General features: G+C 40.3%; 1 protein-coding gene across 2 annotated transcripts in view; it reads left to right on the forward strand.

Annotated features, from left to right (window-relative positions):
- GPD2 (glycerol-3-phosphate dehydrogenase 2) overlaps positions 1-13,900 on the forward strand; it is a 63,461-nt gene that overhangs the window by 27,422 nt on the left and 22,139 nt on the right. For both annotated transcript variants that reach the window (XM_075511497.1, XM_075511496.1), the window contains 2 exons: positions 456-553; positions 1,618-1,781. In XM_075511497.1, coding sequence (XP_075367612.1) covers positions 456-553; positions 1,618-1,781 — 262 coding nt within the window. The remainder of the gene's footprint in view (positions 1-455; positions 554-1,617; positions 1,782-13,900) is intronic.

The raw sequence follows: 13,900 nt of genomic DNA on the forward strand, positions 1-13,900 counted from the left end.
CTATAGAAATCAATCTTCTTTTTTGCCAAAGAACAGCTTGTATTGATTCATATTGATTGATTTGGAGAAGAACACTTCTGCATTTGCAACTCGGAGTTAGTTTGGGATTTAATTGTGGGAATCGGCACAGAAGCTATACTGTGGGATGAGTTCTAACCCTCCTTAAGTGCCTCCTGCCCATACTTAGGAGTAACACGGCTTTATTGCGCTTTATGTTCAAATGAAAAATTATTCAACTGACCTGCCAAGACACCAAAATGAAACTAGTGAAACTTAATTTTCTTGGGAAACATTTTCCTTAACTTCTGAATTTTTCAGCAAATCTCAGTGTGTTTTTGAAAGAACAGTAAAAATTATGCGAGGTATTTGCTTTGATAAACAGTTTTTTACTAAGCGTTGCACATGGAGACAAAATGGCATAACGTGGGATTCACATGTACACTTCTATTTTTCAGTACAAGATGGTGAAAGAAGCACTTGAGGAGCGTGCAAATCTGCTTGAGATTGCTCCTCACCTATCAGCTCCTTTGCCGATAATGCTACCTGTTTACAAGTAAGCTCTGCTATAGTATCTCTCCTTTACCATTGCTTTTGACAAGCAAGCTATTTCCGTGGAAGAGTTTCCAGGTGTCTCTTTGCAGGCATGTCTTGAAACCTGTCACAAGCTTTGTCCTTCAGGAGGTGAGGTGTTGCCGTACCGTAGTAGCATGAAGTTCTCTTACGGCACCAACCAGCTATCCCTGCTGTCTAGGAGCACATCTTGGACCTCAGCTTTTCCGTGCATTTCTCCCACCCCAGTGGGGGGGAGGAGGGGAATCTGCAGCTGGAATGAACTCTCATTCCCAGGATGTTACTTACGATTCTTTCCAGTACATCCTCGTCTTCAACACATGCTATCATAGTGTTCTTAGCAATGTGCTGTTTAGTCCTTACAACCACCAGTGTTTGGTGCAGTAACTCAGTGCCTTTGCCTTCCGCAGTACATGGCAGTTTGGTATTGACAGAAGAGTTTCCTTCTCCTATGAGAAAGAGACTTTAAGGGACCTGGGTTAGGTTTTTAGATCTGTAAGAACAGTTACTCCCTGTAACAGGCTACTTAGAGCAGTGAGTTTTTGCTGAATGATCTTAATGTATGGCTTTATTCCTGTCTTAGTAGAAGGGGCCTGTAATTGCTGGAGCTCATCTAGGTCAGGGGTCAGCTGCATTTATTTGGTCCTGTTCGTGCAGGAGGCATTAGGTAAGATGTGCGTTGGAGGAGCCCTTTCAGCTTGCACACACAGCCTGGTTCTTCCCTCAACACATAGCTTTAAATCTGACCTTACACTGAAGTACAAAAAGCCAGTTGGTGATCCTAGTTCTAGGATAAATAAAGCCTTGAGTCTGCTTGATTAACTGCAGTGAGTAGATCGGTTGAAAACAGTAGTGAACAATACATAAGCTCTTGCACATTTACATTATATTGTCATACCATGAATTTGTATGATGCCACAAAGTAAAACTGGTGTAATACAATACGCTGTGTTACTTAACATGTTCTGTGTTACAATAACAGTGCATGCATGCACTTTTACATTGTTTTTTTTATTTCACTTTGTGGGAATTTTTTTTTTCCTGCAGATGGTGGCAGTTGCCGTACTACTGGTTTGGAATAAAACTATATGACCTCGTGGCCGGAAGTCAATGTCTGAAAAGTAGTTATGTCCTTAGCAAGTCAAGAGCCTTGGAGCTCTTTCCAATGCTTCGCAAAGACGAGCTTGTTGGAGCTATTGTCTACTATGACGGTACGTTGCCTTTCTGTGCTGTCATTATTGCATTGTGCTGTCGTTTGGCGGGGGGGAACACAAGTATGCAACTGTAGATCATGGACATTGACTTTCTAAAGGGAAGAACAACAACTTGAAGGATTCAACTTGCGTCTTAAGCATTAATTTGGTAGATAAATTATGTTTTTCATGATAGTAACTTACTGGGTGTAGGACCAAATATATTTGTTTTCTTGGCTAGTAGTATAGTGATGTGTGGAAACATCCTAGTGTTCTGGTGATTCCCTACAACTTCCCAGCAGTCTGCTCTACCCTTCTCAGACTGAACACTTCTCAGGTATCCTAAGTCAGGAAAGTGTGATCATTCCAGTAATGTTAAATGGTTTGCTGTAGCACTTCCACTGTGCAAATAACTTCAACCCTATCTAGATGACCTGGCTGCTGGTTGTAGTTCTTGCAATGGGTTGGATGAGGCCTGGATCAATTATTTTTGTATCGCCAACAAAATTGGTTGCTCTGCAAAGAGCTCAGCGTTCATTGTAATTATAGTCAAATACTAGAGATTGCTGTAAGACATGAATGGTTTCTGTTAAAACCCCTTTAAAGGGGTATAAATTAATGAGAGGAAAAATGCCTCCAGCTCAAGTTATTTAATCTATTGTATCAGCTAGTTTTAGGTACGTTTGTGTATAACACTTACACAAAATCATTGTCTGAGTGGGAGAAAATAAAGGTGCTTTCTGCAAGTCCTTCAATGTTCATTCCAAACAGAATGATGATTTAATAGATTCATTGTGGTCGTCTAGAAATAGCAATGTTCACGTTCAAAAGCGTTCATGTGTATTCATGTTTGGAAGGAGCGTCACTCATGTTTGTAATGTGAGAATGGATAAGCCTTTTTGCCTTGTTCTGTGCAGTAAGTCTAGTGACAAGTCCCTAGCATAGCTGTATAGCAGCAGGAGCCGCAGTGGATCTTCTAAGCAAAGAATTTCTTAACTCTGTCTCTACCCCCTCAGTCTCTACTGCACAAGGCAATCTGAAACAAAATTGGTGAAGGTTTAGTTGGCTTACTTGACAAATGACTACCTAGAAACTTTGCTTGTCCGGAATATTAGCGGTTGTGTTGATGTCCGTGTGTCTTGAGCTTTATCCAAATGCTATATCTCAATGCTTTTCCGTGTCATGCAGGTTACATCCCCAAACCATCAGAACTTCCGTATTTAAAAAATACTGAACTTGTACAAGTTCTAAATGTTGGAAAGTTCACTGCTTAAGTTTGAGTACCAGGATACACTGTCATAATTGCTTTCTTGAATATTTTTTCTTTGTATCAGACTCCTATTCTGTATCACGTGTGTTTTTAGTTAGATTGGTATTCCCCCTTCTCCAGTCCACTTCCCTTCCAAGACAGAAAGTTTTGGTAAAACTTTCTTGGTAATGGGGCCAGCTAGGTAATATCAAAATGTCAAATGTGTTCGGGATAGGGCAAGAAGCCATAGATTCCTTGCAGGCTTGGAGGAGCCCTCCAAAGAATAAAAAGCTTAAATACTGATTTACTTCAGTAGTGGTACAGTTCTAGTTAGTTTTTACCTGAAGATGTAGTTTCTGACCTTTTGGCAGCCAGAAAGGTCTTTACACAAAATTGATTATAAAGGTAGTTCTTTTCCCTTTTTAGAACTGCACTTACACCATTCATCAGCTTATCAATATAGGGGCTTTTGTACTGGGAAGAAGTAAGAGGGGCTCTCGAAACATGCTGGACTCAGGTAGTATTTGAGGCTTCTGGCAAAAGCACATGTTAATAATTGCAAGTTGTCTCATACAGAGCCCAGCAGAACAAAAAAAAATTATATATTTGTGCGGGAATATGTATGTTTAGGTTCTTATTTAGGAGTAGGCTGAGATTTAAGTAAAAATCAAGTCCATCCTTTATCTCTGATGGAGACTGCATCTTCTCTATCTTATTTTAAGGTCTAGAGGAAAGAAGACGTTATTTAGAAGCAAAATTTGTTATGGGATTATGTGGTATTTTTTGTATACTGTAACAAGGGCTGCTGTAAATAGCATACATAGAAGTAATTCAGATTTATTTTTTCATTATCATAAGCTATCCGTTAGACTGCTTTAAGGGATCCCAGGAGCATGCAAGAAGAACGAAGTGGTTCTCTTAACTGTAATTACACTTCTCATAAGAGCACTATAACTTGAAATCTATTTATAATCTATTGAAGTCTTTTTCTGATTAAATAGATAGTTTGGATGTATCATAGCTATTTACTACTCCAGCATTCTAAAGATATACATTTACAAGATAGCCCTAAAATTAGCCTTCAGGTTTCTTGGACGAATAATTGTTTTAAGCAGTGTTGCAATAAATGAAAATTCAGCACTAAGGTACCATGTGGTCTTTTAGTGGAAAACAGCTGTGCAGAAATACAGTGCAGAACTCTGGGACTGACTGCGAGATGTCTCTGATGGTTTTGTTGCCTTCCCAAGTACTAGGAAACAAACCCACGCTCTGCATTTTGGAAACAAAGAAGTGTCAACTAGAAAAAAAGGAAATGTAGAAAATGCCGAAGAGCAGTTTAATGGAGAAAGAGGATTGTGTAATCACTCTGTTTATTCACGCAAGTTTCATGAAAGCAGGTAGCTGGCAGAGACTCTTGACAGTTCTCCTTCAGAGGAGAATGCTAGCAGGACTCAGGCTGATTTGGTGAGAGATATCAAAAATAGACTTGAAGTTTTGCTGCCAGTGAAACTACTTGTTCGTGCTAGTATATCTGGCCTTATTTTGCTTTACTTATAAGACTACAGCTTAGTTATCCACATTTTTATGCAGAATTTAAAGAAATGGTGTTTTTCAGTGAAAAAATTAAAAAAGCACTCAAAGCTCCACCAAACCTCAGTTTCCAAGAAGAATAAAGTGGTCCTGAAGGACTAAAGTATCAAATTTGTGAGTTCATAATACACATTTGGGTGCTTTGAGGCTGCACCTAATCCAGAATAAAAACTTCCCAACTACAATTTTAAATCAATTCTTAACATGCCATGTTCCAGAATTAAATTTTGTCTGTAGTGACTCCTCTCTAGGTCAGCCTATGGCCCATGGTGTAGATGGGCTCACGCTGTGTTGTAACACATTAATTGTTTTATTGTGATCAATTAACCTGTGTTCTGTCCACAGTAAATTTGTTTTAAGTCATAATGTTTCAACAAGCACACTTTAGATCTTGTAAATTTTTATACTTGAATTTTAATGATATACTTTCATGCCCTAAATCCGGAGGAATGGAGGACAAAAGGGAAAGGGAATTGAACTTAAAGTAGAGAAGGGGATTATAAGATTGAATTGAAGTCCTTTTAGTTCTTTCAGAAGGATTAGTCATAAAAAAGAGCATTAAATAATGGCAAAAATATGTATATATGTCTTAAAGTAGGTCATATCTTTATCTTCTCTGTCCATCCCTTCTCTGTCTTCCCTAAATAGGAAATAAATAAATTGGCCTTTTAAGAATGGCATGTCTTAACTGATTCTATATGTGCAGTTAAATGTAGCTTTATCTTGTTTTCTTGCTTGTCTCTATTCCTGTCTCTATCATTCTTTCTTTACATCTGTAGCCATTAATACTAGCCACGTCTCACTGTTTGGCATGTTGATCACCACCACCAAAGGGAAGAATTAAAAACATTCGTTATGTAGGTTACTTTTTATTTGATAAAACCACCTGTCCAGTTATGACTTATTGGTGGCGATGTTCTTTTGCAAAGGAAGGATCAGGAATGCTCTTTGTTTTGTTTTGTAATTGTTGATCAAACTAGTGGCATGTCGAGTAATCCATTATTCATGAATGTGTTGTGTTCTGAAATGTTGCTGTGGTCATCTTAATTACATTTTTTAAATTGTTTATACAGGCAAAAAAAAATGGTACATTATAAATGTTGGAAGTACCAGCAACAGCAAATCACAGACTTTACCAGAGGCTATTCTTGCTCTGTCTCAGCATCAGGAAACGAAAGCATATGTTGGATGTTAGCCTGGGTGTACACAATGTGTCCTATTTATTCAAGGTTTTCTTTGAAGCCACAACTTACAAGTTTGTTTCTTAGGGGTACATGTCAGACTTCATTTAGCATTTGTTGGTATTAGGATACTCCTGAATAGCAAAAAGGCAACATTTTGGGGGAAGAATGTGGCTGCTATCTGAGCAGTGATCTGTCAGTTCCACTTACGTAGCTCAAGGAAAACTGGAGAAGAGGCACTGTGGAGAAGCTGGGCTGCGATCTCGAGATCATAGGCAGAATTATTTTAAAGCACTTTAAATGGAAGAATTAATCTCCATTTAAATTATATGTAGTTCATTATGTTAAGAACTAGGAAAAACATTAAAGCAGAGACCCAACTGGCCAGAATATTTCAATTTAAAGTCTTTAGAAATTCTAAGTGGCACAATTCTTTTTAAGATGCATTATTTTTCTATCTCTAGGTGCTTGCAGACTTTTTTGTTAACATATTTTGCCTTGCAAGATGAGCCTTTAGGTGTGTAAGGAAAATTTGCGTTCTGGAATCGGTCATGACTAAGATTTTAGGGCTGCTTTGACTCTGCTCTTTGAATTTACTGCTATTTTCTGCAAGCAGGAATTAACATATACTACTTCTGTGACTGTTTTGCCACATCAAGGTATTTGATTGTTTAATGTCTTGTTCGACAAATTTCCAGTATACTTGCTGCGACATAAGTAATTGTTCTTTATTTTTTGCATTCTTAGTATTTTTGTAGATATTCTCTCCTGAAATATTTAATATGGAGGTTATTTAAAGGTAGAAAAAGCAGCTTTGGCAGAGGATTTAGCTTTCCTTGTTTACAGCAAACCCCATGAGAAATCCTTCCCAGGCACACATGCACACACACAGACAGACATACACACAAAAATCAATGCAAAAGAATAGGGCATTCATTAAGCTGTCAAAAATGGAATAAATGCTTTTTTTTATTTAGGCTCTTGTAGCTATTTTTCCTAGTATTTGAGTGTGTCCTGAATTATGAAATGTTATAGCTTTATAATTCATATTTGACAAATTAATATTTTGAGAATGTTGAGCTGTAATAGGGGTATTACCCTATTACAGATGCAGACAACTGTATGAGTTTTTTCCTTCTCTGGATATAAAAACTCTTTGACAGTTTGTCACTAAAAAGACTTTCTATAGGTGAAATACACGGCTAACCATATTTCTTGGTATTTCAAAATTGAAGCTGGATGGATGAAAGAAGCCTTGCAGGCACACTAACTGTAGGTATAACCTGGAAAATACTATGCGTATTCACCATATCCCGTTGCTTTCAAATACATTTTGTCCCATGTTCTGTATAATAGAGTTGTATGTGAAATCTTGAAGAAAATCGGCAGCCTGCTACGAGAGGGCTTGTAAAGGTAATACTGGCTGCCTCTAGTGGAATGCCTGTCAAATGAAATGCAAGTCTCCAGCAGCACCTATAGAAGCGATGGTATTTTTCCTTGCCGGCATTAGTATAAACACTAGTAGGGATCCGTTATAAATGGTGCTTCCCAATTCTCGGATAAAATCTGTCGGGTCTCTCTTTGCTTGTAGTGCTTCTCGGCGCACGGTGGCTCGAGTCACGCCGTGCTTTATCCGTCAGAGCTTTTTCATCGTTTTCAAAAGGGATAAAATCAATAGCCTAAAATGGCTTGCATCTTTAACCCACTTTTGCCTCTGTCAAAGGGTGCAGCCGCACAAGCCTGCAGGAGCAGCCGCTCGCTCCTAACAAAAGGGACCGTGCATCCTGCCCTCTTCTTCCTTTTGCTGGAGGCGTCCTTCCCAAAAGCATGCAGATGATAACTGCATCTCCTGCTGTACCTGTAACAATTTAATTGTGTAAGTCAGCCCAGTCAAGCATCCCCAGCTCATGACTGGGAGACATGAAATTCATTGTCATTATTGTCCCTGTCATTTTGGATCATTATATCCTGCTGCAGAATTTTCCTCACTCCAGTGCTTTCTTACCTCCAGGAAGCAGGGATTATGGCTGAGGTTGGGGTGGGGGCAGGACTGTGAACTACATTTACCTCAGGGGAGCCACAGATTAAATTGGCTTTGCTCTCTGACTTGCTGGATTCGTCTGTTTGTACGCCGTGGGTTTAAGGTTGGAAATGATGAATATTCTAGTGAATTCTGTGCCTCTCTCTTTTCTTTTTTTAATGCTCGTATAAGCAAAGGATGGGTTTTGTGTCCCTTAAGAAGTGAACGGGGAATAATTCTTCAGATCATGTTACCTAAAAGATTTAAGATTATTCCCGAGCAAAACGACATTATTTGCACGTCGTGCCACAAACATCTGAGCGTTCCCTAGTGTGTCGTGGCTTTTAGGGGAAAGACTCCATCGAAGCATGTAACTCTGCTGTAATTTATATGTGTGCATTTTATGTGAACTTAATAGTCGGTCATTAGTTAATATGTACACTGTTCCATATTGTAGGTATGATTATACGTATGGTGAAGGAAAACGGATTATGGGATGCCTGTACATCTTGCTGCTCCTTCCCCTGCTCCGGTGGCTGTCCCCGTGTCGTTTGGCATACAGGGCCGGAGCAGCCCCGATCCTCGGGAAGGGCTGGGGAGGAGCGCGTTGCTCATCTTCCTTGCCACGCTCCTCCTCTCCCATCAGCAGAGTTCACCTTACCCAGCACCTCCTGGCCTGTTTCTGTATCCGTTCATCCGTTCATGGGTTTCTCTAGGTTCTGGGGAGAATTACCAGTTAAAATGCTGCTGCTTGACTTGTCCATCAGATGGGGTGGGTCCCTCCGTCAGCAGCAGCCCTGCCTGCTCCCCTGCCTGCTCGCTGCCTGGCACCCTCCAACTGGCACCCAACTGCCCGTCCCGGCCACTTGCAGCGTGCCACGTCCCCGTCCTCGGGAGCAGCGCTGCCTCTCCCCAGCTCTGGCATGGCAGTCCATCCCTCCTGTGACTTCTTGTTCCCCGGCTGGTCCCTCCGGCCCTGGCTGGTCTCCGCTGGGTCACACAGCGGAGGTCGGCGTCCCGCCTGCTGCAGGCAACGTGCAATAGCTGACAAATTGATAGCTACTTCATTTAGGCTTAAAAAATAGCTACTGCGGTGTGCAAAGCAAAGTTTTGTTTTGTACAAATTTAAGTTTGCCCCAAATTTCAGCTGTTAGCGTGAGCGTTGGGAGCAGTAGTCGGCTCTTATGCCGTGCGGGTGCGCAATAAGCTGCATTGACATCATCACGTTTCTTTCTGGCGCGGCGGCACGCCGCAGCAGACCTGCTGTGACAGTTGTTCATGGTGACATTTTAGCGCAGTTTCCATAAACTGACAGTGACAATGTTTAGTTTCATTTTAACACTGTGCTTTTACTTACACTGACACTGCAATATGATTGTAGTGACAAGTTGAAGGCTGATACAAAAGAAGTGGGAAACAACATAATTATAAAGCAGTAGCACAGAACAATAATTCCAAATTTTGTCTCTCACTTGATGTGCCTCAATATTGTGGCTTATTTTTATATGCTGATACTTTAGTTTCAATACAAGTTTTAGCTTCTGTACCATAACTTGGCAGTAGACTTGATGAGACAGAGATTCTCAGAGCATTGTGATTTTTTTTTTTTTTAAAAAAAGCTTTTATGGGTTTCCTGTCTCTTGCTTATGTCATTCGTTTATAACTCTGTATGTAAGTTGGAATGTATCGTACTTTCATTGCCTAATCTTCATTGGGATCTTGTTTGTTTTTATCCATCTGTGCAATTTGTTTGGTCCCAGGTTGCTCCATTCCTTTAACCTTGCCTTTATGAAAATAATCTAGACTTGCTTAAGTTCCCTAAGCTTGTCTTGTAAAGTGGTGGTTACCTTGCGTCTTGGGTGGTCTCTGCACCGCACTCCGAGCTGTGTGTGTTAAGGTTTGATGGATGTCGCTGCTGTTGGTGAATGGGTGTTAGTCCTTCCGGGCCCTTGAGGAGCAGAACCCAAAAGTCTGATGCCGATGGTTACCTCTTCACCTCTACCGCTCACGGGAATAGAGAAGTTTATTTCTTGTGGTCTAAGCTGGTGATAAATGGAGGAAGCAAGAACTTATTTAAAATGACTGCTACTGGATTATTTAAACTTGATATGTCAAATCTGAGTTTGAATTTGTTAGAATAAATGTACCTGTGAGACGGCCAAACTCAAAGCTTTCCATTAAAGCTCCTACGGAGGGACGGCTGACAATATCTACATCTTAGGGCAGATGTTGAAGAACTGAAATAATGTGGTGTGTGTTTTTTTCCCAGTGCAAAGTGTGTATTTAGGTGTGTATCATTCTTCCCACCCGGTTGGGCCATATTGCAGCAGCACAGATAACACAGTGGAAAGCAGAATTCAAATTATACATGATTTGTGTGAGAAGTATTAACAGTCTGGTGTGATATTGCTGTGGTGGTATATGTGGGTGTGATGGAACTGATTTAACTGAGTCGGAACGCTCTTCCCTCTGAAGCAGTCCAAGAACACATGCGTGCATGCTACGTATCCTAGAAAGTCTGTTAGTTTTCAGCGAATTTCTGACTTAAGTTTCATGTGATTCAGAGAGCAAGAAATAGTTCAAGTCTGAGGGCATTTTTAATGACCTGTGACTCACGAGTCAAATTTGATGTTTACCTCTGAACTTATTCTACTTATGTTTGGGGAAAAGAACTTGCTGAGTTCTTTTTCAGAGAAGTCTGGAACAATTTTGAGTCACTCCAGCTGATTCATAATGCCTAAACTTGGATATAACTGATTTCCGTATGTACAACAGATGTTGAGTTCCTGTTTTAATGCTTGTAATAAAACTGATCATGCAATTAAGCCCTCTCTTAAAAATGAGAGGATGCGGGCAGTCCTGGTGACTTAGTTATGTGTAGTGATGTATAATTATCACTCATCAGCCTTAAATTTGGTAAGGTTTTGGTAGGGTTTGTATATACACAGCAAGAAAACTTTCATGCATGTGAAATAAATTATTTGATTTGATGCATTGCTTTGCTTTACTATGTGCATGCAATGATCTAGTGCAAGGCTGTTGTAAGAATATAACGTATAGGTACGGAAATATACTTATTTTAAAATAACTTTTAGAATATCAGTGCTTTTGGGGAGAATGGGTGTCATTATTGTGGTGATCAGTAATATCCCCGTCTTGATGCTGGGTGATAGGTTTTTGGGTATGTTCCAGATCCAAGGGACTGCCTCGTGAGTTGCAGTTCAGTATTCTAGTTAAGTAAGTGGAGCTCACTGGTGTCAGTTACATACAAGCAAGCGATTAATTTGCCAGTATTTGTTTGCCTTTATCCCCTCAGCTTTTTAAAAGAAAAAAAAAAAAAAAAACCCTACTTATTTGTATGGCTGCGTTATGTAGGGATATAAAACTGTGACCATACTGGGAGCTGAGTTCTCTCATTCAAACATTTCTTTTAATGTATTTTTACTTTCAGAAGAAGCCTGGTAAGTGGTTCTATGGAAAGATTTGTCCTTCTGAGAAAGTTCATTAAGACTGTCTTATAGCTTCTTGCATGGCTAATTTCCAACTCTCCATTAAACTTGACCTCCACAGCAATAACTAGATATGCCTGATCAGAAAAGACTGTAAACTGAGAAAAGGTGAGAAGGCTTTCCTGGCTGCCGCAGGGACCAGCCTGTTCTTCGAAGCAAGAAGTTGGCAAAACCACCCGTTACAGCTATGCTGTTGCAGAATGAGCCGAAGTGTATTTGGGGCAATTGTTGCAATGCTGTGTGCATTGTTACGTGACTAGTTGTCATGCAGCAGGTAGACTCAGTAACGAAATGTGAGTTCTTAGCGTAAAAAGGTTAACATGAACAAAAGTTACCTTCTTAGGATTAAAAGAGCTTCTGGCTTCTTAAAAAAAATGTATGCTGTTTGTCTTCAACTGAATAGGGTTGCAGAGGAGAAAGCAAGGATCGGTATGAAAGTAATAGGTGTCGGAGAGCGACACAGGACAGAATATACCAGAACTACCGGAGTGCCTTATTAACACTCTGGTTTTCACACAACTCTACTGAATCAGTCACAAACAAATTTCTACAGCCTGTGGGCTTTGTTACCACTACTGGCTGTGGTTCAGCACTGATAAAAATAAAATTGAATGTACGCTATGTGCACTCTGTGGGAGGATTCTTTTAGTGCCAACGGAAGCATTGTCTGTTCGTCTTTGGAGAAATACAACATTTGCTACTAAGGAATGAAAATAGAATTTTCCTAAATTACACAAAAAAAGAAATTATAAACCAAATGGCATCACTGTTGGTCTTAACGTGATGTAGGACACACTTACACAAAATGTCTTCACGCACTAAATGTCTTCAGCAGTATGCCTTCTAAGAATAAGGGGTTTTTTTAAGAGGATTCAGTGTTAATTTAATGAAAGTATTTAGGCCAGTTTTTTGTTAAAAGTTAGGTTGATTACCCTTAATAAAAATTAAAGTATCACTCCATTGTTACTCTTACAAGCAGATGACAGCAGTGAATAATGAGATGGATGATTCTTTCAGTTTTTCTTGCTAGAAATGACTTAAAGGATTTAAGCATCCTCTTATTTTCAAGAGGTGTCATGGGAGGAGTTGCAAAGGAAACGTGGTATATCCCATCAGCTGGCTCTTGGACGCTTCTTCCAAAGGTGCTGAGGTACAGCTGCCTTTTGCACCGCCCTTGAGATGCATCCAGCTGACAACTGACACGCATACAACAAGCAAGTGCTCTCCGAACTAGCCCTCGAGCCACAGGACTTGAAGCAGCAGTGGCCTCTCCAGGGCAGGGTGTTTGTGAACATCTGTTGTTGGCGAACGTCATCATTATAATTTCACTGTATTGCCTACAGGTTAGTTATGAGATCTTCAGGAGCTTACTCATTTATGGAAAAGGATGCCAAGTTAATTGGGCTTAGCTATTCTGTTGTTATAAAATAACCTTTTGGCTTGCAACATTTGGAAGAAAACCCCATGGTATCATAGAGCAGTTACCTCTGGTAGCAAGGGGGAGTAATTGTTTTCTTTGTTTTGCTTTGGAGCACCGTGGCTGCTGTGAAGGACAAGGGATGCGGAGCTATCTGAAGTAGGTAACCCAGGACCTCTCGTAGAAGCTTTGGTTACCTTGCCATTTATCACACAACTATGCCTTGGGTTCCCTGGGCATCTTCTGAACGTGGTAATAGTGCTCGTGTCAAGAAAGCTTTACGCCTCTCTTCTGGAGGACGTTAAGCTTGGAGGTGCTTTTGTCTTGGATTTAGAGGATCTCTGAATCTTACCTGGGGAGAATAGCGTTTAACCGGAAAGTCGACAAGGCTGAGATGCAGAATCTTTGCTTTGCTTCATCCTTCTGTTTCTCTCTAGGGTGGTAAGGATCATCTAAATACCAGGACACATACCGATCTCTTGGAAATAGACATTCCTGATTCCCAACTAGCACACATGTAAATAGCTAGTTTTACTTTAATCAGCAGAAAATATGCTTTGTCAACTGCGAATGGCGCTGTAGTAAGAACTGATCTGGCTACGGTGCCTTTATGATGGGGGGTGTGCATGGAGGAACAGCAACCACTTCTCCAGATATCAAGAATAAAAGATAATTGCATATAAAGTGCAGGATTTTAATGTAATTGTCTGGGGGAAAACGTGCACATGTGAGTTGGAGGGCTTTAAAAAAACAAACAAACAAACACCCCCCCCCCCCCCAAACCCCCCCAAACCAAACCTGTTCCTGAGTATAAAAACTATCGTACTGTTGCAGTATTATTCTCCACAGATGACAAATTTCTGAGCCAGTAAGTCACTCTTCATTTCTTTCAAATCTAGACCTCTACAGATCTCTGCTGTTTGTGCTATGAAATACTCTAGGACTCCATGCTGTAGATCACATCAATCTGAAGCCAGTGGGTTTTTCTAGATGTGTAGTTAATCAGGAACGGGTTATTTCCCAGTCCTCTTCCTGCAAATGCATTACATAGGCGCTCAGATTTCCTTTTGGACAGCTGAGAATTGAGTAATAGCAAGGGGTTTCTTGCATCAGAATAATGATGAGGGGAAAATGGATGACAGTTTCAGAGAAAGCGTGAAAACGTTATCTT

This window comes from Mycteria americana, chromosome 9 (assembly GCF_035582795.1).
Source record: "Mycteria americana isolate JAX WOST 10 ecotype Jacksonville Zoo and Gardens chromosome 9, USCA_MyAme_1.0, whole genome shotgun sequence".
NCBI classification, from domain to species: Eukaryota; Metazoa; Chordata; class Aves; order Ciconiiformes; family Ciconiidae; genus Mycteria; species Mycteria americana.